A 20619-nucleotide genomic window follows, 5' to 3' on the forward strand; every position below is an offset into this window, starting at 1 on the left:
CCTAACTAAGTACCTTCATGATCTGCAGGGCATTGACAGTACGAGCAATGGGAAAAACTGCAACATGCGGTAAAGTGAGGTGGACTGAGGGTTTTCACCAAACAGGGAGAAGGTGGCCAATCTTGAGACTGTTTTAGGCAGCCTTAGCCATGTAGGGTGATTACCTCATGTAATGATGTCAATGCTTAGATGGCCTTTCTGGGCCACGGTTCAAGTGGCTACAAGTTTCTTCTAGACACACACACAGTGCCAAAACCATGGAAATTCTCAATAATCAGGCCTGTGCCAAAAAAGCCAGGCGCAACTATGCCAAATGATTTTCAGCCTATTGCAATAACCTCCATATTGTGTAAAACCATGGAGCGAGTTCTGGGCAGTCATCTGACCTCCACTGTGGCCACCATGCTAGACCCACTCCAGTTTGCATATAAGAGCGACAGAGGCACAGATGATGCTGTGCTGACTCTGCTTAATGCAGTTACAAAACACCTTATGCATCCCAAAGGATACGCCAGGGTTCTATTCGTGGATTTTAGCTCAGCTTTTAATTCAATGAAGACACATATTCTCCTGAAAAGGCTCATTGATCTCAACATCAATACGGGGTTAGATCTCTGGATCAGAAACTTTCTTTCCTGCTGCCCACAGAGGGTCTGTGTCAGAGGGAGCATGTCAGATGTGCTCACTGTGAGCACAGGCTGCCCACAATCAGACCCTCTAGGTGAAGCTGCCTATCTGGCTCACACTAAGGCCCTTGAAACATGGTGTCGCCTTAGCCAGCTAGAAATCAATGTTGCCAAGACAAAAGAACTAATTATCTGCACAAAACAAGATCTGAAAACTCAACCAGTTTCACTTGATGGCCAACATGTTGAAATTGTGGAAAACTTTAAATACCTTGGCACAATTCTGGTACTCCCAGCTGAGCTTCTCTGAAAATACAGAGTATATTTTCAAGAGATGCTCGCAGCGACTCTATCTTCTCAGAAAACTCAGTGGCCTCAGTGTTAGTCAGCAAATCTTAAAACCAGTGTACAAAACTATTGTTGAGAGTGTTTTAACTTTCACCTTTTAACATTTTCACCTTAATTGTAGATTTAAGAATAAGCTTTCTAGAATTGTGTCAATGGCAAGCAAAATAGTTGGCAAACCCCAGAAGCCATTAACTCAACTTTTTACAGAAAGGGTGAGGAAGAAGGCGAGGTATATCCTGGCAGATAGCTCCCATCCTCTCTCTTCAGCCAGTTCGAGCCTTTGAAATGCGGGAGGCGCTATAGGGTCCCTCTGGCAAATAATAATGTATTTAAGAAGTCCTTCATCCCAAGTGCCATTAATATTCTTAACTCTACAAGTGACTGATAAGATTCAAGCCAAAGACACTGACAAGAACTGTTTTTATTTATTTATTTTATTTATTTATTTTTTAATGTGTAATGTGACCTTGTTTACCTGTTTGTTTTATTAACTGCCTGTCTGTTTCTTACGTTGTTGTTCTTGTGTTTTGGTGAGCCAGACAAATTTCCACCCTGGTGTACAATAAATATATATTCTATTCTATTCTATTCTATTCCATTCTATTCCAATTAAATGTCTTTGAGTGTCTCCCTTTCCCTACCCAAGCCCAAAGGTGTATGTCAATGACAGGACAATAACAGGACAAAAGTGCAGAGTGAGGAAGGTCAAACATGAATAGCGTGATGCTCTCCAGATAGAGGTGTTTTAACCTGTTACCCTAGCAGAGCAGGCTGTGTCACTGGTGTTCTGACTCACAGAGGGATAAGAAGGTGCATCCAGGACTGGTGTGCATATTCAGAATGGTAGTGGGGTAGGGTTTCTGGGATATTACACTGGGATCTTGAGCACAGACAGGATGAAATATGAAATCAAACTCTCATCTCAATTACAGCAGAGTTTGGTGAAACACTATTGAACTAACAGTGCAAGGTGTGGTGAGTATGCACCACTTTAACTGCTCTGCTATTCAGATGCAGTTCAAATGAGTGAAGGCCTGCACAGCAACACCTGTAGAGGGAGACAGAGAACTAACAGAGATCATCATCAGCCAGAAGTCCAAAGGTGTCCAGTCTGATAGAGAGGGACAGAGGTAGAGGCAAGAAGAAGGTGCTGCTGACTGCTGAGAGGGATAGAGAGGAAAGAGGATCATGATGAGAATGAAACATTGGTACTTCAGGATAGAGGCAAGCCTATCAAGCCAGCTTCAGCTAACAGAATAATAATTTCTAAAGTCTTTATTACATCAAACTGACTAGTGGAAACTTGATGGACTGCCCCTTCATCAGGAAAAGCATTCATCAGACATTTTGGTATTGTTTAGGACACCATTGCTAAATCTACCTGCGTTGTTGATGGGTCTTCTCACTGCATCTGCATGAAAAGAACAAAATTAACACTATGGAACAGCAGGATTTCTTAAACCTAAATTTAATTACTTCCATTCTTTTTTTAACAATTATGAACAGCTTTGTCCATATGTACCATTAACTCCAAGATGTTCATCAGTTTCTCCCCTAGCACTGGACACTGGGATTCTGCTTTATTTTTTTGTTTATTTTTTTCTGGGCACAAACACAAACTCAAGGCTGGTGGGAAGCAAGGTGAGGTGAGGTGAATGCCTAACTCCAGTACTGTTGTGTTTTCTGCCTCTAGGGGTATCCCCAACTGTGGATATACACCTCATTAGTATGCTACGTGCCCCTCACACATCAGACTGACCTTGGGACACCAGACGAGTGTTCAGGAGTAAGTAGTAATAAGACGTGTCCCATTATCATGCAGCCAGTTCCAATAACCCCATTACATAAGGACTAGCTGGCTTAATGTAACAGAGTCCTTATGAGCCACCAAACCTCACAACTCTGGGAGTCTTTCTCTTTGAACCGACGGAAAATTCAGCCTCTGCCACTATAAGTACAGTATGATTCAAAAACGTAATCACTTAAAACAGGGAACATATGTTTAGTACTCAACTTACTGTAAGTCCGTTGATTTGAAATATATTAGCCTCACTTCATTTGCTCACTGTCATTCCCCGTTTTGAGCAAAGGCTCTGCATGGAAATTACATTGTTGGCGCACACGTTTGTGTAACTTCCCCATACTTGCCTCACCCGTTTCTTACATGACCACCATCACAACTCATTGAGTACATTAGACATGTAAACATTTGCTGCTTTCACTCATGTGGAATTAGGTTTTATTTAGTTGTGTATTTGATTTGAACCATACCCACCACAAGGGTGGGTGCCTTTCGTTAGGACTTCCAGAGTACAGAATCTAACCATGACAGTCTGATGATATGCACGCACATTGAAGAAAGGAGAAGAGCCATAAGCCCGATACATACAGCATGTGAACACGCGAGCCTATTTCTCATTTTATTTTTAGAAGTTGTGACAGCTGCCCTTTAAACCAGAAACACTAATGAGCACATCGAACTGGGTAGGATTACACTTTAAAAATAGGGGTAAGGATGAGGAAAGCTGTTATTTTTAAAGATGGATGAAGGAAAGGCAGGAGAGCAGGTAGTGATACTGTGGCTAGAAATACCATCTCCTTCTCATCCGCACGGGAGGGCACAGGCTGTGTTTAGAGCACGAGTGACATAAGATGAAATCCAACGAATGAGAGACAAAAGTGTATGGCTTTTCCTTATGGACCTGATGATCACAAAAATTTTATTTTCATTCACTTCTTGTTTTGTCGGAGCTGTGGGAGGTTTGTTTTGTCCTGTTCTTCTCTGTAGTGTTTACAGAGAAACTAACAGGGAGGTGAGGTTGAAGAAGGCCTTCTACCTATGTACCCTTCAAGCCTGACAGTCAGCACTGACATGTGACATACATACACAGTCTTGGTAGGCTGTGCTCAAGACTTGCCCCAACTTGCAACATGGGGTAATATATTAATATACTGACACTCTTAAACAGACACATAAAAACAGTGGAGACAAAATTAAGAATAGAGATGGAAAAACGAGATCAAGCTGAATGTTTTATATATCAACATAGCACACAATAATTATGTGACAAACATGATTGTGAAAGGCTACAATGTAATTGAAAATGGGGAAATATATGAAAAGCTGTTATTGAAAGTGCACACAATGTAAGTGACTTTGACTGACCTGTAAAGCGCATGAGAGAGAGAGAGAGAACAGAGAGAGGGAGCTAGACTTCGTCACCACAATGTGGCCCTCACTTGCTCTACCCACTCACTCCCATTCCTTGGGTTCTCAAATTACAGGGTGTCACCTAGGTTATTCCACCTGTGCTGAGGCAAGAGGGGCAGAACAGTGCTACACCCCACACAGAAGAACCTCATTCACATTCCACACGAATGATATTCTAAACTGTCAAATTAAAAACCATAAGGTGTCCATTATAAACAGTCATTTTTGTCGATTGCAGTTTGTCAGGTCCTAATTCAAGGGCGGTGAATCTACACTAACCAGGACAGACAAGGTTGAGTCAGTCTTGAAACATTACTCAAGCAGACCCATGATTGTTATTCCTCCAGTATATGAGTGTACTCATACATATATATATTTTAATGAGAAAGTTTAATTTTGTTCAATGTAATTGAACAAACACCTTTAAATCAGATCATTTCACTTGGCAGATTGAACACAGAAAGCTTTTCTTGTTGTCATTTGGGTCTGTTACTGGTTGCACCTGACTGGATCTCTGACTCGTTGTCATTCTTGCAAAGATTTTTAAGGTTAGTTACGTCATGTGAAAGAAAAACAAAAAGAACTGCCATCATTTTGCAGAGTTCCTTCAGCTCCTTTGGCAATTTATTGCAATGGGGAAATATATTCCAAGGTTTTTACAAAAGGCTATCAAGGTCATTGTGTAAACCAATTACATTTCTACAAGGGTTACATATACTGCCAACACACATCCACCAGTTCTTGGTAGGCAAACTGCTTGGTTAGTAAAGTCTGTGATGCATGTAGACTAAGAGGGTTTTAAATAAGCAGCTCTATGCACACAACTCCAGTGCCAGAATTTGGCTCCTGATTATCTTGAAATCCCTTCTCGTTTGACTGGGATTAGGAATCCCTTGACCTTTTTTGAATGTTCATCCAGGAATAGAGGTATGGCGCTGTCTATATGAAAGAATGATATTCCTCTGACATGTTGTAGGAATTTCAATTCTATATTTAGAATGGCTGTTTTTGTGTGTGCATGTGTGTATGTGCTGGCACTGAGGCCCTGAGGCCTCTGGAGAAAGATTTGGGGTCAGATGACCTCATGAGGCCCAAGGGGGAGAGATACTGAACTGGCAATGAGCAAAGTTGTGTTTGGACTCACATTGCACCTCATGCCTGGCTCCCCATCCTTAAAATCTGCAGGGAGGATGGAACAGCAGAAATGAAATATTATTGAAATGAGCTTACTGTGTGTGAGAAGGGGTGTTCCTAGGTGTGTCTGGAGAAATGCATTGATTTAGTTTGGATCCACATATATAGCATCTTAATGATTTCCATAAGTAACAGACCCCAAGAGTCCACCTAGCTACTAGCTGTCAAGAAGAGGACATTGAAATGATGGAAGTCCTGGTCTGAATAAAAAAATAATCAGTAGCCTAGATACAATGGTGTCACTAAATGAATACATGTCTGTCTGTCATATGACACAAACAATATCCTGTATAGTAGAAAAAAGAATTCCATAGTGGGACAAAAATAAGGATCAGCATGAACTGCGAAAGGAACATGAGCTGAAGACAAAGGATAAAAATTGCTTGTTAAAAATTTAATTTCAACTAAGTTCAACCATCTTCATCTAAAGACTCAAGGCACTTACGTGGGTAGGAAGTCCATGACCATACTCTGACTAATAATTAAACATAATATGCAACACAAGGGGGGAACTACCCACAGATATCACCTCAAATAGCCTTCATCACCATATACAAAAATGAAAGCATTAAAGTCTCTTAACACCACTGGAACATTTACACTGAGTTTTCAGCTTTGAGGTTTTCAGGTTTTATATGAAAATACATTTTGACTAAGAATATTATGAATAAGACAAATCAACACAACAAATGACTGTATTAATAATGTAAGATTACTTTTTAAAATCAGAAATAAACACCCTCCCAAAAAATAAAAATAAATCTAAAAAATTGCCCAGCATCCCGCACCCCAACAGTATGATTAACAATTGTGATGCTTGATGGGCTGCATTACCATGTCATGTTGCTATAAATGTTTTTCATTTGCTGTTCATTTGTGTGTTTGTGTTTTTCAAAAAGTACTGCACTTGCATTCTAAATTGTGTGGTAAAAACAGATCCAACTTTCTTTGATCCAGGGGTGAGATATGTATGCTGACCACATTGATTATCAGTCATGCCTGTAAGCTGGAACCAGTTTATTAATGGGAATCACACCTGCAGAGAAATATTTTATTTTATGGACTGTTGCTGTTTGTTTTATTATATTTAAGCATGATATATATGCAGAAAAATACAGGATATTAAAAACACTTATTGATAGAATGTTGATGTTTTGTATGTAAATGGTACCATATATGTAGACGGATATTTGTATTTAATAAAATGTTGATGTTTTATTTATCAATGCATTAAATCATATGTGCACAGAAATATTTTTATAGTATGGAGTTTGTATATTAATATCTATGTTTGTTACTAGTAGTTATACACTAATTGTTAACACTATATTGTGTTAAAGTATAGGGAGTGCACCAAGTCTTTATTATTACTTTTTCCTAAAGCCATGGTACAGGTTATGCATAATACAAACAGGATACACATGGTACATTATACAGGATGTATCATACATAAAAGCAAAATTGGCTATTGTCTTTCTTTGTTTAATTTGCTCACTGCAACATGTGCGCCACCCAATTCATTCATGTTCTGGCACTGGGACACGGTGTAGAAGGGGAAGAGAAAGCAATTGCCAAAAAGCAAATACCTGCTCCTCTCACCGACTCACTGAAAACTTGGCACCCCTGTTCTGTGATCTCCTAGAACACTTTTCTCTACACCCCAGTGTAATCCTATTACAAGGTGATGGAGACAACTGACAGGCTGGTTAAGATTTATCTATTAAATTAATGTATCAAGACTATAGACAGATATATATCGCAAGCACTCAGACAGGATCAGGGTTTAATTAAGTTCCCCCTTTCACTCTGGCTGGAATCTATAGACTGAATCCCCTACACTGACGTATGCCACTGTTAGCATCACTGGCACCGCGGCAGGATGGCAGACAGTGTGAAGGCACAGGCTCTGGGCACTAACTCACTGTGACTCACTATGCATCTGCTTTTCCTCTGCATGTGAGACAGTATGTCCTCTGTGCCTGTCTGGTGTCCATACTGCTGTTACCAAGGCAGTGCCTTTACTCAACAGCCCAAACACACATGGGTAAGGGGTGAACTGGACCAGGTCTGGTGTACACTGCAGCTATCACTTTCAAAGTAGCAACAGAAGCAAATTATACACTGTTGTGACAGTTTTGGCAACCATACAAGCAAATCAAGAAAGTAGACTCTTAGGAAAACTCCATATTATACCACCAGGTAAAAGATACTCTATGTGCTAAGAAAATGAGGTACTTCCACCTGAATAACTACTGAAGTACATTATTTTTGCACATCAGTTGCTGACAGTAGCACATTATTGCACTGAAGCCTTTGTATGGCCCTTAGGTTCACTCACAAGCACTTCACACAGTGACCAAATAGCGCATGCTTTATTCAATGTGTTTTTCCCTAAATGATGCACGTACTTCACCACATGTACTAATCTCAGATAGCTGTTAATTTTCACTTTGCTTATATCATGTCTTCTCTTCTGTCTGTGATGTGTTCAGTGGTCCAGTCAGATGTATCCTACTTCAGGTTAGATTTACCTGGTGAAACAACAGAGGAGATTGTATTTCAATGTATGTACGTAATGACACAAAAGCTTATGAGAACTCTTAAAAGTCACTCATTAAGGGATACTGTGGCACAAAACATTTATACAGTACCCTAAAGCTTACTATAGGCATGATATATAATAAAAATATCAAAATAATAAATAATTCATCTACCAGTTCCACAGCCATCACAGATGAGTCCACAAAATATGTGTTAAAACATTAGTTTTTGAGTGAAATTCAGATTAACTTTAAATTGACTTCACTAAAAAGCTTACTAAAAAGTTTACACTTCACACTTCTGAACAATCTATGTAACAACCAAATGGTACAAGTGTTATTATCATTTTGTTCCTAAGACATCCTTGAGGTTGGTACTGACAGTCTCCACATACAGAAATATTCAGATATCCATAAACGTAGGTAATAGTACCTGTTCTAATGTTTTATTTGAAAATCAATTTCAAATAAAGAATTTTTGCAATTTAATGTTTTCTATTAAAATGTTCTTTTCTCTTAAGACTGACATAATAATTTCTCAAAAAGCATTGAATTGTATAACTTCACATGAAAAATCAGTACAATTAATGTCTATCATGCTATAAAACAAATGCATTAGTGTTCAGACATCTATCACTGCAACTGAATGACATCTTGTTCAGGTGGATAGCTAGCCTGAATAAAAGACCAGTTGTACAGCTGTGGAAACATCATTAGATAACTTTGTTTGTGAATTTGTCAGAAAGGCTAAACTGACTAAGTTGTTGATGGTGTTTTTGGTTAGCATAGCTGGCTGGCTTTCATTTAATTTGGTTCCTTCAACAGCAATTTCTGATGCATTAGCTTAAGACACACACAACAAGATTGCAATGCCCATCTCATTACATCAATGTTTTAATTGAATTAAAGTAATCATGTTTTGTTTGAAAGCTAGGTGGCTGGCAGTAAGATTCCAAATTGCATTTACATAAGCTCATAGCATTTTGGTAGACAATCAATTAAGTCTCTGATTAAACAATGCTCTCGATATTTTAGAGTAAAACCATTTAGAATCTGGAATTGTCTGTTTGATTTAGTCATTATTTGCTTCTGTCATTGTTTGTATACAAAATATCTGGGAATTGGATAAATATTACCATCAATTTTATAAATGTAACTGACTATATTCAGGTATGTACCACAAAAGGTGGTACCTTAATAAATCATGTTAAGTGGGGGGTAAAGTACAGCTAAGAATAAACAGACAGGCTTCTTGGAAAGTGATAAGGAGTCACAGCCAAACATAGTTTGACACTAGTGCTGGTGTCCCCTTTCTGGCTACAGGTAAAAGGAGGTGAATGAGCACTGACTAGGGGCGTACACATTGTTCCAGCCGGTGAGAGAAACTGTACATGAGGAGAGACAGCGTCACTTGTTAATCCAGGGAGGTTGCAGTACAGAGAGAGCACAGTGGTTATTACAATGCACAGAGTACCTTGTGCTAAATTTGTGACCTGTGTGATCTTTATCAGCATTTTTAAACAAACTATTGCTTTTGGAGGTGGACATATGGCCATGTTACCTATATATATATTTTCAATTAGAAGTTAAATATTCGAGGGAAATATACAAGTTGTCTTAACAGTTATTTTTGAGCATTATTGAGTTTTTTTTTTTTTTCTTTTTTCAATGAAGTACATTTTATAGTAAACTGTTAGATAACACTGGGGATTTGGTAAACCATCATGGTAAGTGGAGACTGCTCATAATTACTTATTGTACACGTAAATAACATTTTGACTGCACTATGGCTATTTCAGAGAGAGCTTAGCAGTAAGGTGATTAGAGTAAGTAGACAAAGGTCTTTACAATCACAATCCCCTTTGCAAAAACAGAATCAAGACAACCACAACACACAGTCAGGTAACCATAACGTCGCTCACAAAACAAAGAAAAGGTGACTCTTTCTTAGAATCCACCAGCGGAGGCTGATAAACCATGAGGAGCAAATGGAGGATGATTGTTGAGGGTGGCAGAAATGTTATTCAACCCTCAGAAATTTCTGTTGCTGAGGCATCACTGCCTTGCTCTCCTCTAAATTATATCCAGTCCTCTGCTTCAGAAACGACTTACTTAGTGTGTATTCATCGGAAGCATCTGATTGCTTGCGAAATAAGTTAACAAAGCCATCAGGAGGGAGAACACTAACGTAGCTTAAAAAGGAGTACCATACTGAAGGGACCTAATCAAGTTATGTAATCAAGAACTGAACCATGACAATGCCCAGAATTTAACACAATGTGCATACACTGCTTTAGAGCACTTGTATTTCATATAAGGAGGCAAAATGTAAAGTGTTTTTGTGACTCAATTTGCAATTAAATTATGGCAAGCTGTTTTTTATTCTTATGCTTTTTATATTCTTGCATTCTTTTCTTATTTTTTCTTCTTCCTTTTTAAAAGAATACTTTCTCTGCAAAGTTTCAGTTATGTCAAGTTACAAATGACATGTTTTAACTACTGAATCATATGTGTACATCCTACATTAGGATATACTACTGATAGTTTTAATTGTATAAATGCAGGAGTCAGTTATCATGTTATTTATCATGTTATGTTCTGTTGGTTCATTCAAGATCATTAGGTTTGTTTATTGTCCTTGAGTCAAGCAATTTTACCTCCACTGCTTTTCAGAACCCGATGGAAACCTTCAGACTGCAGGGGTTCCATAACTAAGCAATTGACCAATAACAAATAATCCCAGTCACCAGCTGATCCAGTTTGTGACCTTTTCACCTTTCGTGCATGAACTGGCTGGATTGTAAACTAACAGCAGGGCTGGTATAGTTAAAGAGATAAGTGACAGTCGTTAAGAGTTTCTGATGTGGCTAAATTCTTCCCCTATGTGAGTCAGTTATCATGTTATTTATCATGTTATGTTCTGTTGGTTCATTCAAGATCATTAGGAGGTATTTTTTAGCTGTGGGCAGTGGGTAAGTAATACACAATGTAAGTTAGAGAACCTGATTCAGGGACTGTTTTGTGTCTGTTAATTTGTTTTATGCCATTTGGACTCCAAAGCATTACTGTTACGTTTCAATAGTTTTTCCAGTTCCTGTAGTTGCAATTACATAATTAGCAGTTTGTTTGATTTCATGGAACAACATATACAAAGATTAGACAGTAATATAAAGGACATGACCAGCAAAAAAGGTCAAATTTGAATGCAAAGAACCTTGTACATGCATCTTGCATTAATTGCTGTAACCATACACTAATGCCTACAACATCCATGTTCTTCCTCATTCCTTAACTGTGTAACTGAACGTCATGACTCTCCTGTTGGGTGCAGCCTGGTCTTGGGAGTGAATATTGGAGGAATAACTCTAAACCTAAGATTATTGGAGGGGACGTGAAATTGGACCAGGTCATTAAGGTAGATGGGGGTATCACATGTATACATTTGAAAGTGAGTAGGAGGATTTTGAGATGTAAATGGAAGCTTTGTTGAATTGGAAGCTAATGAAGAGTTTTTCAAAACTGAATTATTAGGGAATTACAAGATGCTTATTTCATTATTAAGAAGGGTACTTCATCATAAAATCTAAATGGGTTATTCCCACGTAGGACTAACCATAGGACACTGTTATTAGAACAAACTGCATGCAGAGATATTATTAAAGAGAAATTGAGTAATTGTTTAAGGATATATTCTTTTTTGTGAACATGCTTTTGTCTTTTTTAATCATACACATTCAAACCAGGATTTTTCAGCCCTCAGATTTAAATTTAGGTTTGTTTATTGTCCTTGAGTCAAGCAATTTTACCTCCACTGCTTTTCAGAACCCGATGGAAACCTTCAGACTGCTGGGGTTCCATAACCAAGCAATTGACCAATAACAAATAATCCCAGTCACCAGCTGATCCAGTTTGTGACCTTTTCACCTTTCGTGCATGAACTGGCTGGATTGTAAACTAACAGCAGGGCTGGTATAGTTAAGGAGATAAGTGACAGTCGTTAAGAGTTTCTGATGTGGCTAAAATCTTCCCCTATGTGAACTTATTGTGTAAATCTGTAGCACCATGCTGTACGTATGGGTGTTACCTTAATATAAAGAGAATAAATACAGTGGATGGAACACACAGAACAAATATACTGTAACTCTCCTTGGGTCACTTACTTATCTCCTCAGATGAGATTATCCAAAATGTTGTCACCCATCATAACTGACACTTTCTCAGACTTGGCTGCATAGGTCCACTATTGTGTGCATTGAATGGGATGGAGCTACAGACTATCTATAGACATTGTTAACATGTCAAAGAAATATTGGCCTTATAGGAGAGATGATTCTTTTGTTTGTGAATTCTCTATTCAGTCAAATTAAATATGAAGGGTAAGTCACTCATACAGTATAATAATTTATGTCTAAATCTACAGATCCTGCAAAATATTCTGTAACAAGGTTATCTTGCTGTGGGGATTACCAAGATATCAATTCACTTAAGAGGCAATAATCTCACCAGGACTCACTGCCAAATGTACTACCTAAAGGTGTAAGCAACCTCCATCATCTGAGAACTAAACTATGAGACAAATATTATGAATGAACTCTTTGGCAATATAGATGACAGCAAAATGAGTAACATGAAATCCATTCTATGCCACAGGTAGCATACCCATTCACTGGAACATCCATCAACGTGGGCTATCTTATGATAACATAACTTTTATTGCTGCAAATAGTCAGGACCTCTGACGTGTGGCTCTGTGCAGCATCAGGATGATGCAGAGACTGGTTGTACAGCTCAAAAAGCACAGGATTGGAATGTGACATGTGGTACCCACGTGTTTGATGATTGGAACATGAGCCAACCTAACCTATAAGAAATTCATCACCACAGTGAATATATTCACATTACTATCAGTAGCCACATTTCAGACCATGCAAAAAAAAAAGAAAAATCCTTTGCATTTTCGAACCCCAGTTTGTCATACGTGTAACTGTGGTTTTATTGACTCATGGATTTTCATGTGTACACCTGGACATGTGTACAGGGAGGGATAAAGGCTCATGAGCCTCAGAGTCTTTTCCCCTTTTTAGCTATCACTGCAGGTCCTAAGAGGTGGCCAACTTAGAGGTACTTTGCTAGGCCTGGAGCTCATGACCTTAAATACTCTGTTATAGTATATGTTGTCTTCTTTTAGTGCATTATCCTTTCTGTTGCATAGTGCAGCAAGGGCTCACGAGAGAACAAAAGACTTGACAGGTGCAGCAAATAGGAATTTATTATGATATACATTCATTTAAATATACCAGTAAAACATTTAGACACATACTCATAGAAACAATTTTCTTTTTTTTTTTTTTTACTATTTTTCACACTTTAGAATAATAGTAAAGACATCAAAATTATGATATAACACAAATGGAATTATGCAGTGACCAAAATATTATATTTCAGATTCATCAAAGTAGACAAAATTTATTTTGAAAACTAATATTTTTTTAAAGAAACTTATACATAGGCATCAACTTCACTGTTTATATTTGTCTAAGGAGCTAATTTCAAGCATTTAAGCATAAGTCTTTAGATCAAAATGTCTTCAGATGCATGTTTCCTATTATCTTAATTAGTTGTGTCCAAACTTTTCACTGGTACTGTATATATATACACACATGCATAATAGTGCTCCTGGAGCTTGTAAACATATCATACGTGCACCCAACTGTTATTTTCCATCTAGCTGGTCAGAGCACTGCATCCATTTCTGCGCTCCCTCCCTTATATAAGTATCAGAAAATGAAAGGTGCATGTGCATTGTAGGCCTTATCTGGCCATAGCTACCCTCAACTCCTTTTATTTTCATACTGTGTTTATTTTTAAACACGAAGTTGCCGTAAAAACGTGTACTGATAATTGACAAATAGGATTGTGAGGGAAACAACAGAGACTATACTGGGCCAGGTAAGCCTTGGGGAGGGGGGCAGAGATCACCGTATAAAGACAGAGGACAGGGAGCAGCAGGCACACTCACGAACCACAAAAGCGTCATCACCTTGCTGGAATTACAGGGCCATCAGGAGTGCACAGTGACTGTGAGGAACAGGTAAGACCTCTCCTGGCCCATGTGTAGCCTCTTGACTGTTGCCCAGGTTGGGAGGAAGGAAAGGTGATTGGGTTTGGATGGATACTTTAAAAGCGAAGAGAAAGTGCGAAGCAGTGAAGCTAATTTAGAGAACGCTGATGAATCATTACATGTTTTCATTTGGGAATGTTGGATTATCCAGTTGCCGCAGCACACACATATTTCTATACAAGATAACATGTATAAATATACTAAATGCACATGCATGTTATTATATACGTGATGACATGGTTGAATTTGATATTTTCAGGACTAAATTTATTTAGCAAGGACATAATTTGAGAAATAACGTTTTCCAAAAAAGAGAGAGCCCATAAGGGATGAATGCTTAAGAAGGGAAATGACCCTGAACTCCTGAGATAGCCAGCACTTCAACTGATTGGAGAAGAGGCATGTTCACTGAATACTTATATGCAGACAAGAATAACAGTTTAACTTTTTCTGATACAACAACTAAACAACACTTTCTCATCTTCATTTTATTTTAAGACTTGGACTGTACTTAGGTGGTTGTTGTTTTTGAAAGTGAGACTTAGCTGTAATCCTCTAGTCTGCTGCTACCTAAATGAGAGGTTTACTGCTGACAATCACTTAAAATGTCATGCATGTCAGCCCAGTTGTAGAAATTCTGTATATTCTACCTACTTGCACATAGAACTTGTGTACACTTTGCAGTTACAGTTACCAAAGATGTGTTTTTTTTTCTCTTGCAGTCATTTAGCTATGTATCATGTTAATATACAGATTTCAGAATGTGCTTGAATATTTTTTTCAGGTTTTCTATATTTTTTACTTTATTGTAGTATATTGCATATAGTATTATAGTATAGTATATTTAATATATTTAGTATATTGTAAATTGTAGTGTGATTTTGCACATTTAAACTAATCCCAGATATGCTTATGATGAAATGCCTCTTTCATTGAAGAGATGCGGAAAATACATCAAAACATTTACCAAATATGATTCAGGGTTTGTTTGTTGATGCCATGGTTGTGTGAAAGGGAATTATGATAGGGTAGAGGCACCATTTAGGTGGTCACAATGATTTATTGCTATAGTTCTGTAGTTATGAATAAACTGAGGATGCAGGGGACAGCTATCCTCTTACCTGTTAAATAAATTAATACTGAACATATTTGTTGATATAGTACGTGCGTCAGGCAGAGATCTAACAGACAAGCGTTTATGGTGACATTGAGCTGGAATGGCAGCATGCTCTTTGACATAAATACAAGACACATACTCAAGGTTCATGTGTTACGTGCAATATTACCCAAATCCTCACAGCCAACGGGTCCTGCAAAGCATTTGTCTGTAATTTTGTTTGTAATTCTAAGATGGATCAGAGTTCCATGTTAATTCAGCTCTACACAGTAAAAAATAGTAATACTGTGGAAAATGCGGAGACTACTCATAGGGCCCTGTGCAAGTATGCAGAGTTGCACGCACCCCCCCCCCCCCCCCCCCCGCCCCTCCCCTGGCCGGTGCTGGTTGGCTGATTGAAGTCATAAGGATAAGTCTGCAGAGATGAGACAAGGTAATTCCCACTGTGACCTTTGGCTCAGATTGGGTGAAGGGAGTTCAAGGTTGTAATCACATTAGGGAGAGATTAGCCTCTCCGGGTTTATCTTTAATTCTGGAGGAGCTATAGCTGATTGCTGGGCGACCCTCTGCTGTGTTGCCTTTAGCGTAATCTGCACATGCCCAGATGAGAAGTGGGTTTATTAACATTTCTCCTGTTCCCCATTACATTAACCTGCTTACCTTTACCAATATTCTCATAATCATTTTTCCAAAGGGAAGGTACTAACAATAGTTTTACTCTTTTCACAGAAACATCTCCAAACACACTCAAAAAAGACATGTCAAAGTAAGTCTATCTATCTATCTGCCTGCCTCTCTGCCTGCCTCCCTGTCTGTCTGTCTGTCTGTCTCCATACACCATTCCAAAACAACATCATGCCAGTTAAGTTTCAATTCCTGCACGTTCCACTGCCTGTGTTTTGTTTCTGCATCCAGGCAAATGAGCACCTGCGATATTACAACACTCAGGGCTGCTTTTAAAGTAGCATTTCTAAGTCTGCTGCGTATAATCTGCTATTGACAAATTTGATGGGGTCTTAAGGGCAAGGCTAGGAAAGCCGTTGGATTAGGAGTAAGGACGGTGCAGGTCAAATGGTACAGGGTCTGCTCACGGGGTTAGGTAACACAGGGTTATTAATTCAAATGTGGCTCTAAGAAAATCAACTCTCATGGACAGTACTTTTGTTTTGCCTGCCCATTGCCTCTCTTGCACAGTATATATGGTATACATTCAGCTGGATTGCTCAATATCTTATTTGGTATTTACATGCCTGAGAAATACATTTTGGGATTATCTCACAGCTGTTCATTTGCTAACTGTAAATGATAAAACTTCTGGCAGTTCCTTTCTCTAAAACATTGGTAATGCATCATCTTGAGTAGCGCATGGCTCCAGACATTAAAAGAGCACTTACAATTCATCTCACCTGTCTCCGCTCCTTTCCTATTTGTTCAGGGTCTACAAGAAAACAAGTGGCCACGGCCAGGTAAGAGAATATGTACATAATTCATAAGAACCGACAACCTCCTTTCTATCACTAAAGTGAGGTTCCATGGTCCTAAAATATTGTCAGCTAGACACAAAACAAAACTGAGGCCATTGCCCCCAGAATTCCACCTCAGCCAGCATTCCAATCATTCAAATCACACACTACAGAATCTGTGAAAACACACATTATGGTATGTTAATAAGCATTCATGCATGTGACTGTATAATTGGTGACATTTGCCATCTCATCTTCCTCCAGCTCACCCTCTATCTGGGAAGGAGAGACTTTGTGGACCATGTGAATAGTGTGGATCTTGTTGGTGAGTCAAGCACGGTCATGCTTTCAAAACTTGCTCTTTTTGTAAAGGCATACATCTCCCCTGCTCAGCATGAAAATGGCAATGCATTGGGTACCTTGTTAACACTAAAGGTGGCCTATGTTTGATTCTCTTGTTCTTTGCTCTCTCTGGCAGATGGCGTGTTAAAAGTTGACCCTACAGATCTTGGTGACAAGAAAGGTAGAGCTCCCCCCTTTGTGATGAACAATTGAGGTTGGAGAGAAATTCATTGGAAGAGTATTCAGAGTAAAACAGACTGATCACACATCTTCTCCCCGTAGTGTGGATCCAGCTGGCTTGCGCCTTCAGGTACGGGCGTGAGGATTTGGACGTGATTGGGCTCTCATTCAGGAAGGACATCTGGATACAGCATAAGCAGATATACCCTCCCACTGGTGACAAGCAACCTAACACCCCAATGCAAGATGCTCTGATGAAAAAAGCTGGTGAACAAGGCCATCCCTTTGTATTCAATGTACGACATTCTTCTTATTTCTGTCCCTCTGTTTCTCTTTCCTTTCTCATTCTCTACACTCTCTTTTGTAATGCCAACCCTGAATTTAGCTAATTCATCAACTAAAACCATAGAGTGCATACATGGGCAAACACAGACACGCATATACTGTAGACACAAACCATTGACACAAGATGCAATTTCCAAGCCTGTGCTTGTTCCTTTTAATGATTCTATGATTAGTCATTTGAGAGATAAAGTTATGGTGAACACAAAGCGTGACCAACAGCTCTGTCTGAGCACAGGGGAGAATAACTTTGCCATCTCTGTTGTAGCTTCCAACCAACCTGCCCTGCTCAATCACCTTGCAGCCTGGACCAGAGGATAAAGGCAAGGTATGATCTCCACATCAATCTCTCTCTCAATTTCTCTCTGTCTCTCGCTCTCTCTGCTGGTCTCTGCTGGCATTTACGCAAAGACATAAACTTCAGGAGGTGACCACTTGTGCTCTCTGTCATTGCAGGCCTGTGGTGTTGACTTTGAAGTGAAGGCATACATTGCCAAAGAAGCTGATAACCCTGATGAGAAGATTGATAAGAAGTATGTTATGCCCAGGACAAACAATACCTCACAAGACATACAGACATACATACAAATGATGTCACTACACACAGGCCAAATCAGAGAGCCCCATTCCTTGCATCATGTACTAGATGGCTACTTCATATAACCAAGCAAGCGTAGACTTACCACTCCCAGTCCATATAAACCCCTCACTGTAACTGCAGGGAATGTAGAAATGGAATTTTTACACAATATCCATAAAACATTTTCTCCTGGCTCAGATAATATGAGAATTACCCCTTGCCCACACTTTATAAGAGTTGGCATATTTGCCCCTGTAGGGACACTTGCCGTCTTATCATTCGCAAGATCCAGTTTGCTCCTGACCAGGCAACCGCTGGGCCCAAGGCTGATATCTGCAAGCAGTTCATGATGTCAGACAATACGGTCCATCTGGAAGCTTCCTTGGAGAGGGAGGTACGTTGTTCAGTTGGGCTGCAGTGTGACAGGGAAATAGGCTCTCCTGCTGCAGCCGCCACCCTCTCAGCTGCTTCAATTCTTTGTTTTCTCCATTTATCCAATTCTTTTTTTCTCTGTTTGTCCATCCCAGACTTATTACCATGGGGACCCTATTCCAGTCCATGTAAAAATCAATAATGAGACCAATAAGGTGGTGAAGAAACTCAAGATTACTGGTAAGTAAGATAATAGGGGGCAGAAAGACAGAGGCCATTGACATAAACATAACAAAAGAATAGACAGAACAATAGATTAAAAAGGTTATGCCCATAATAACTTGTTGCGGCCATTTTACAAGTCAACTTATTTTATATTTACTCTTAAAACTTTATTTACACATCACGTCCTCATGCTGTTTGACTCACTTGTACTAAGAGGTTGTAGACTATTCAATATCGTCATGGATTGGAAAGGGAGTTAAAATTCAACTTATATTTTGCAAATATTTTGAAGGCTAGTTACTTGTGGAAGTTATGTTCCATTAAATTATCAAAGGAACAGGATAATTAAATCTGATGCCTATGGCTCAAAAATAACAAAACCCAAAGCCTCCCTCAGATGAATATATTTATGAGAGAGTATGTTTCTATACAGGGATAAAGGTAATTTGATTCATTTCTGTAATGGCCACATTTCTCTGCCCTCAGTTGACCAGACCACAGATGTGGTGCTCTACTCTGCTGATAAATACACCAAAAATGTGCTGACTGAGGAATTTGCGTAAGTAACCCATGTGTCATTGAATTACAATCAAAGGAGTACTCATATTTAACTTTGAGGTGAAGTATTGTAGGAGCACGTGTATTAAATTACAGTTGAAAGCATACATAATGTTATGTAAGAATCATCTTTGAAAGCATTTGCAGCATTGTCACACCTGAGTTTGCAGCTTCTGGCTGAGGTTCTTCAAGCTCTGTCAATACTGTATAATAACTGTTATCTGTTTCCATGTGAACCTGAATGTCCACAACAGGGAGACAATTGAGGCAAATTCAAAATTCGAGAAGGTTCTTTCAATCACCCCACTGCTGAGTAGTAACAAAGAGAAGCGTGGCCTGGCCCTGGATGGAAGACTGAAGGATGAGGACACTAACCTGGCATCTACTACGATGTTAGTTGCAGCTTCTTTGTACACCTGTCATAAAATGGATATGCCTAAGCATGTTCTTGTTTGCTCAGAGGATCCCTGTCACCTGTGAACATAAATTGCTTACATTCATAACATATCTTTAATTTTTTTAACATAACATTTTCCTGTTTTATCCTCTCTCTTTCTCTCATTCTCTGTCCCTCTTATTCTCTTTCACTTGTTCATTCCCTCTCTCAGCTTGCGAGCTGGCACTGATAAGGAAGTGCTTGGAATCCTGGTCTCCTACAAAATTAAAGTCGCCCTCATGGTGTCCCGAGGAGGGTGAGACACTTCTCCTAATTATTCTGAAGTGCATTTTTCCTTTAGGGTATTTTTTTAATTCATATATCAACACACAGAAGCATATAACCAAATTTACCAATGGTGAACACTGTATTGGGATATTCTTAAATATTGCCACTAATTTGTAATGGTATTTTTCCCTCAGCCTCTTGGGAGACCTGACAGCCAGGTAAAATTATATTTTCACTAAATGATTAAGTCAATTAATTATGAAATGGAATTATGAAATGATACAACATTATGATACCAATAATTATGTAGTATGATAAAAAGGGTAGCATTACAGCATTTAGGCAAGTATTGAATGTTTATGATGATATCTCACTGCATGCCTGCTCTGTTCTAACAGTGATGTTGTTGCGGAGCTCCCCTTGGTCCTGATGCACCCCAAGCCTGCAGGTGAGTGTCAGCATCAGGGGGCATGGGACATCTAAGGATTTGTACATCTTTCTAGCATTGTCTTCAAAAATCTCCTAATGCAGGCTATGGTGCTTTTCATATCTCGTTTTGTAATGATAGATTACATAGCTGATGATGAGTTGATCAAAACTGTAATTGGTGAAATGTTGCTGATGACATTGTTCTCTCTCCCCTTCATCCCTCTGCCACGTTAATCACCTTCCAATGAGAAGAAGTGTAAGTACAACATAAATTTTGTGTCAGAACCAAATATATGTGACTATTTTT

At 38.9% G+C, this 20619-nt stretch overlaps 1 protein-coding gene across 1 annotated transcript; it reads left to right on the top strand.

Annotated features, from left to right (window-relative positions):
- Positions 1-357: 357 nt before the first annotated feature.
- Positions 358-20366, top strand: LOC118774465 (arrestin-C-like). The gene is made up of 14 exons (XM_036523807.1): positions 358-456; positions 16543-16623; positions 16885-16945; positions 17099-17143; positions 17245-17438; positions 17753-17812; positions 17941-18017; positions 18323-18458; positions 18592-18676; positions 19148-19220; positions 19474-19611; positions 19828-19911; positions 20078-20101; positions 20282-20366. Exons 1-14 carry the CDS (start codon positions 358-360, stop codon positions 20364-20366), a joined length of 1242 nt encoding a protein of 413 aa, XP_036379700.1.
- The last annotated feature ends 253 nt before the right edge of the window (positions 20367-20619 follow it).

Source organism: Megalops cyprinoides, chromosome 3 (genome assembly GCF_013368585.1).
Source record: "Megalops cyprinoides isolate fMegCyp1 chromosome 3, fMegCyp1.pri, whole genome shotgun sequence".
Classification (NCBI taxonomy): domain Eukaryota; kingdom Metazoa; phylum Chordata; class Actinopteri; order Elopiformes; family Megalopidae; genus Megalops; species Megalops cyprinoides.

Bases quoted from the DNA above. Each gene is read 5' to 3' on its own strand.
- LOC118774465 (XM_036523807.1), top strand. From the start codon at position 358: ATGGAGCGAGTTCTGGGCAGTCATCTGACCTCCACTGTGGCCACCATG. The intron at 17,439-17,752 runs GTACGACATTCT...TCTCTGTTGTAG, and splicing joins GCCATCCCTTTGTATTCAAT to CTTCCAACCAACCTGCCCTG. The intron at 18,459-18,591 runs GTACGTTGTTCA...TGTCCATCCCAG, and splicing joins AAGCTTCCTTGGAGAGGGAG to ACTTATTACCATGGGGACCC.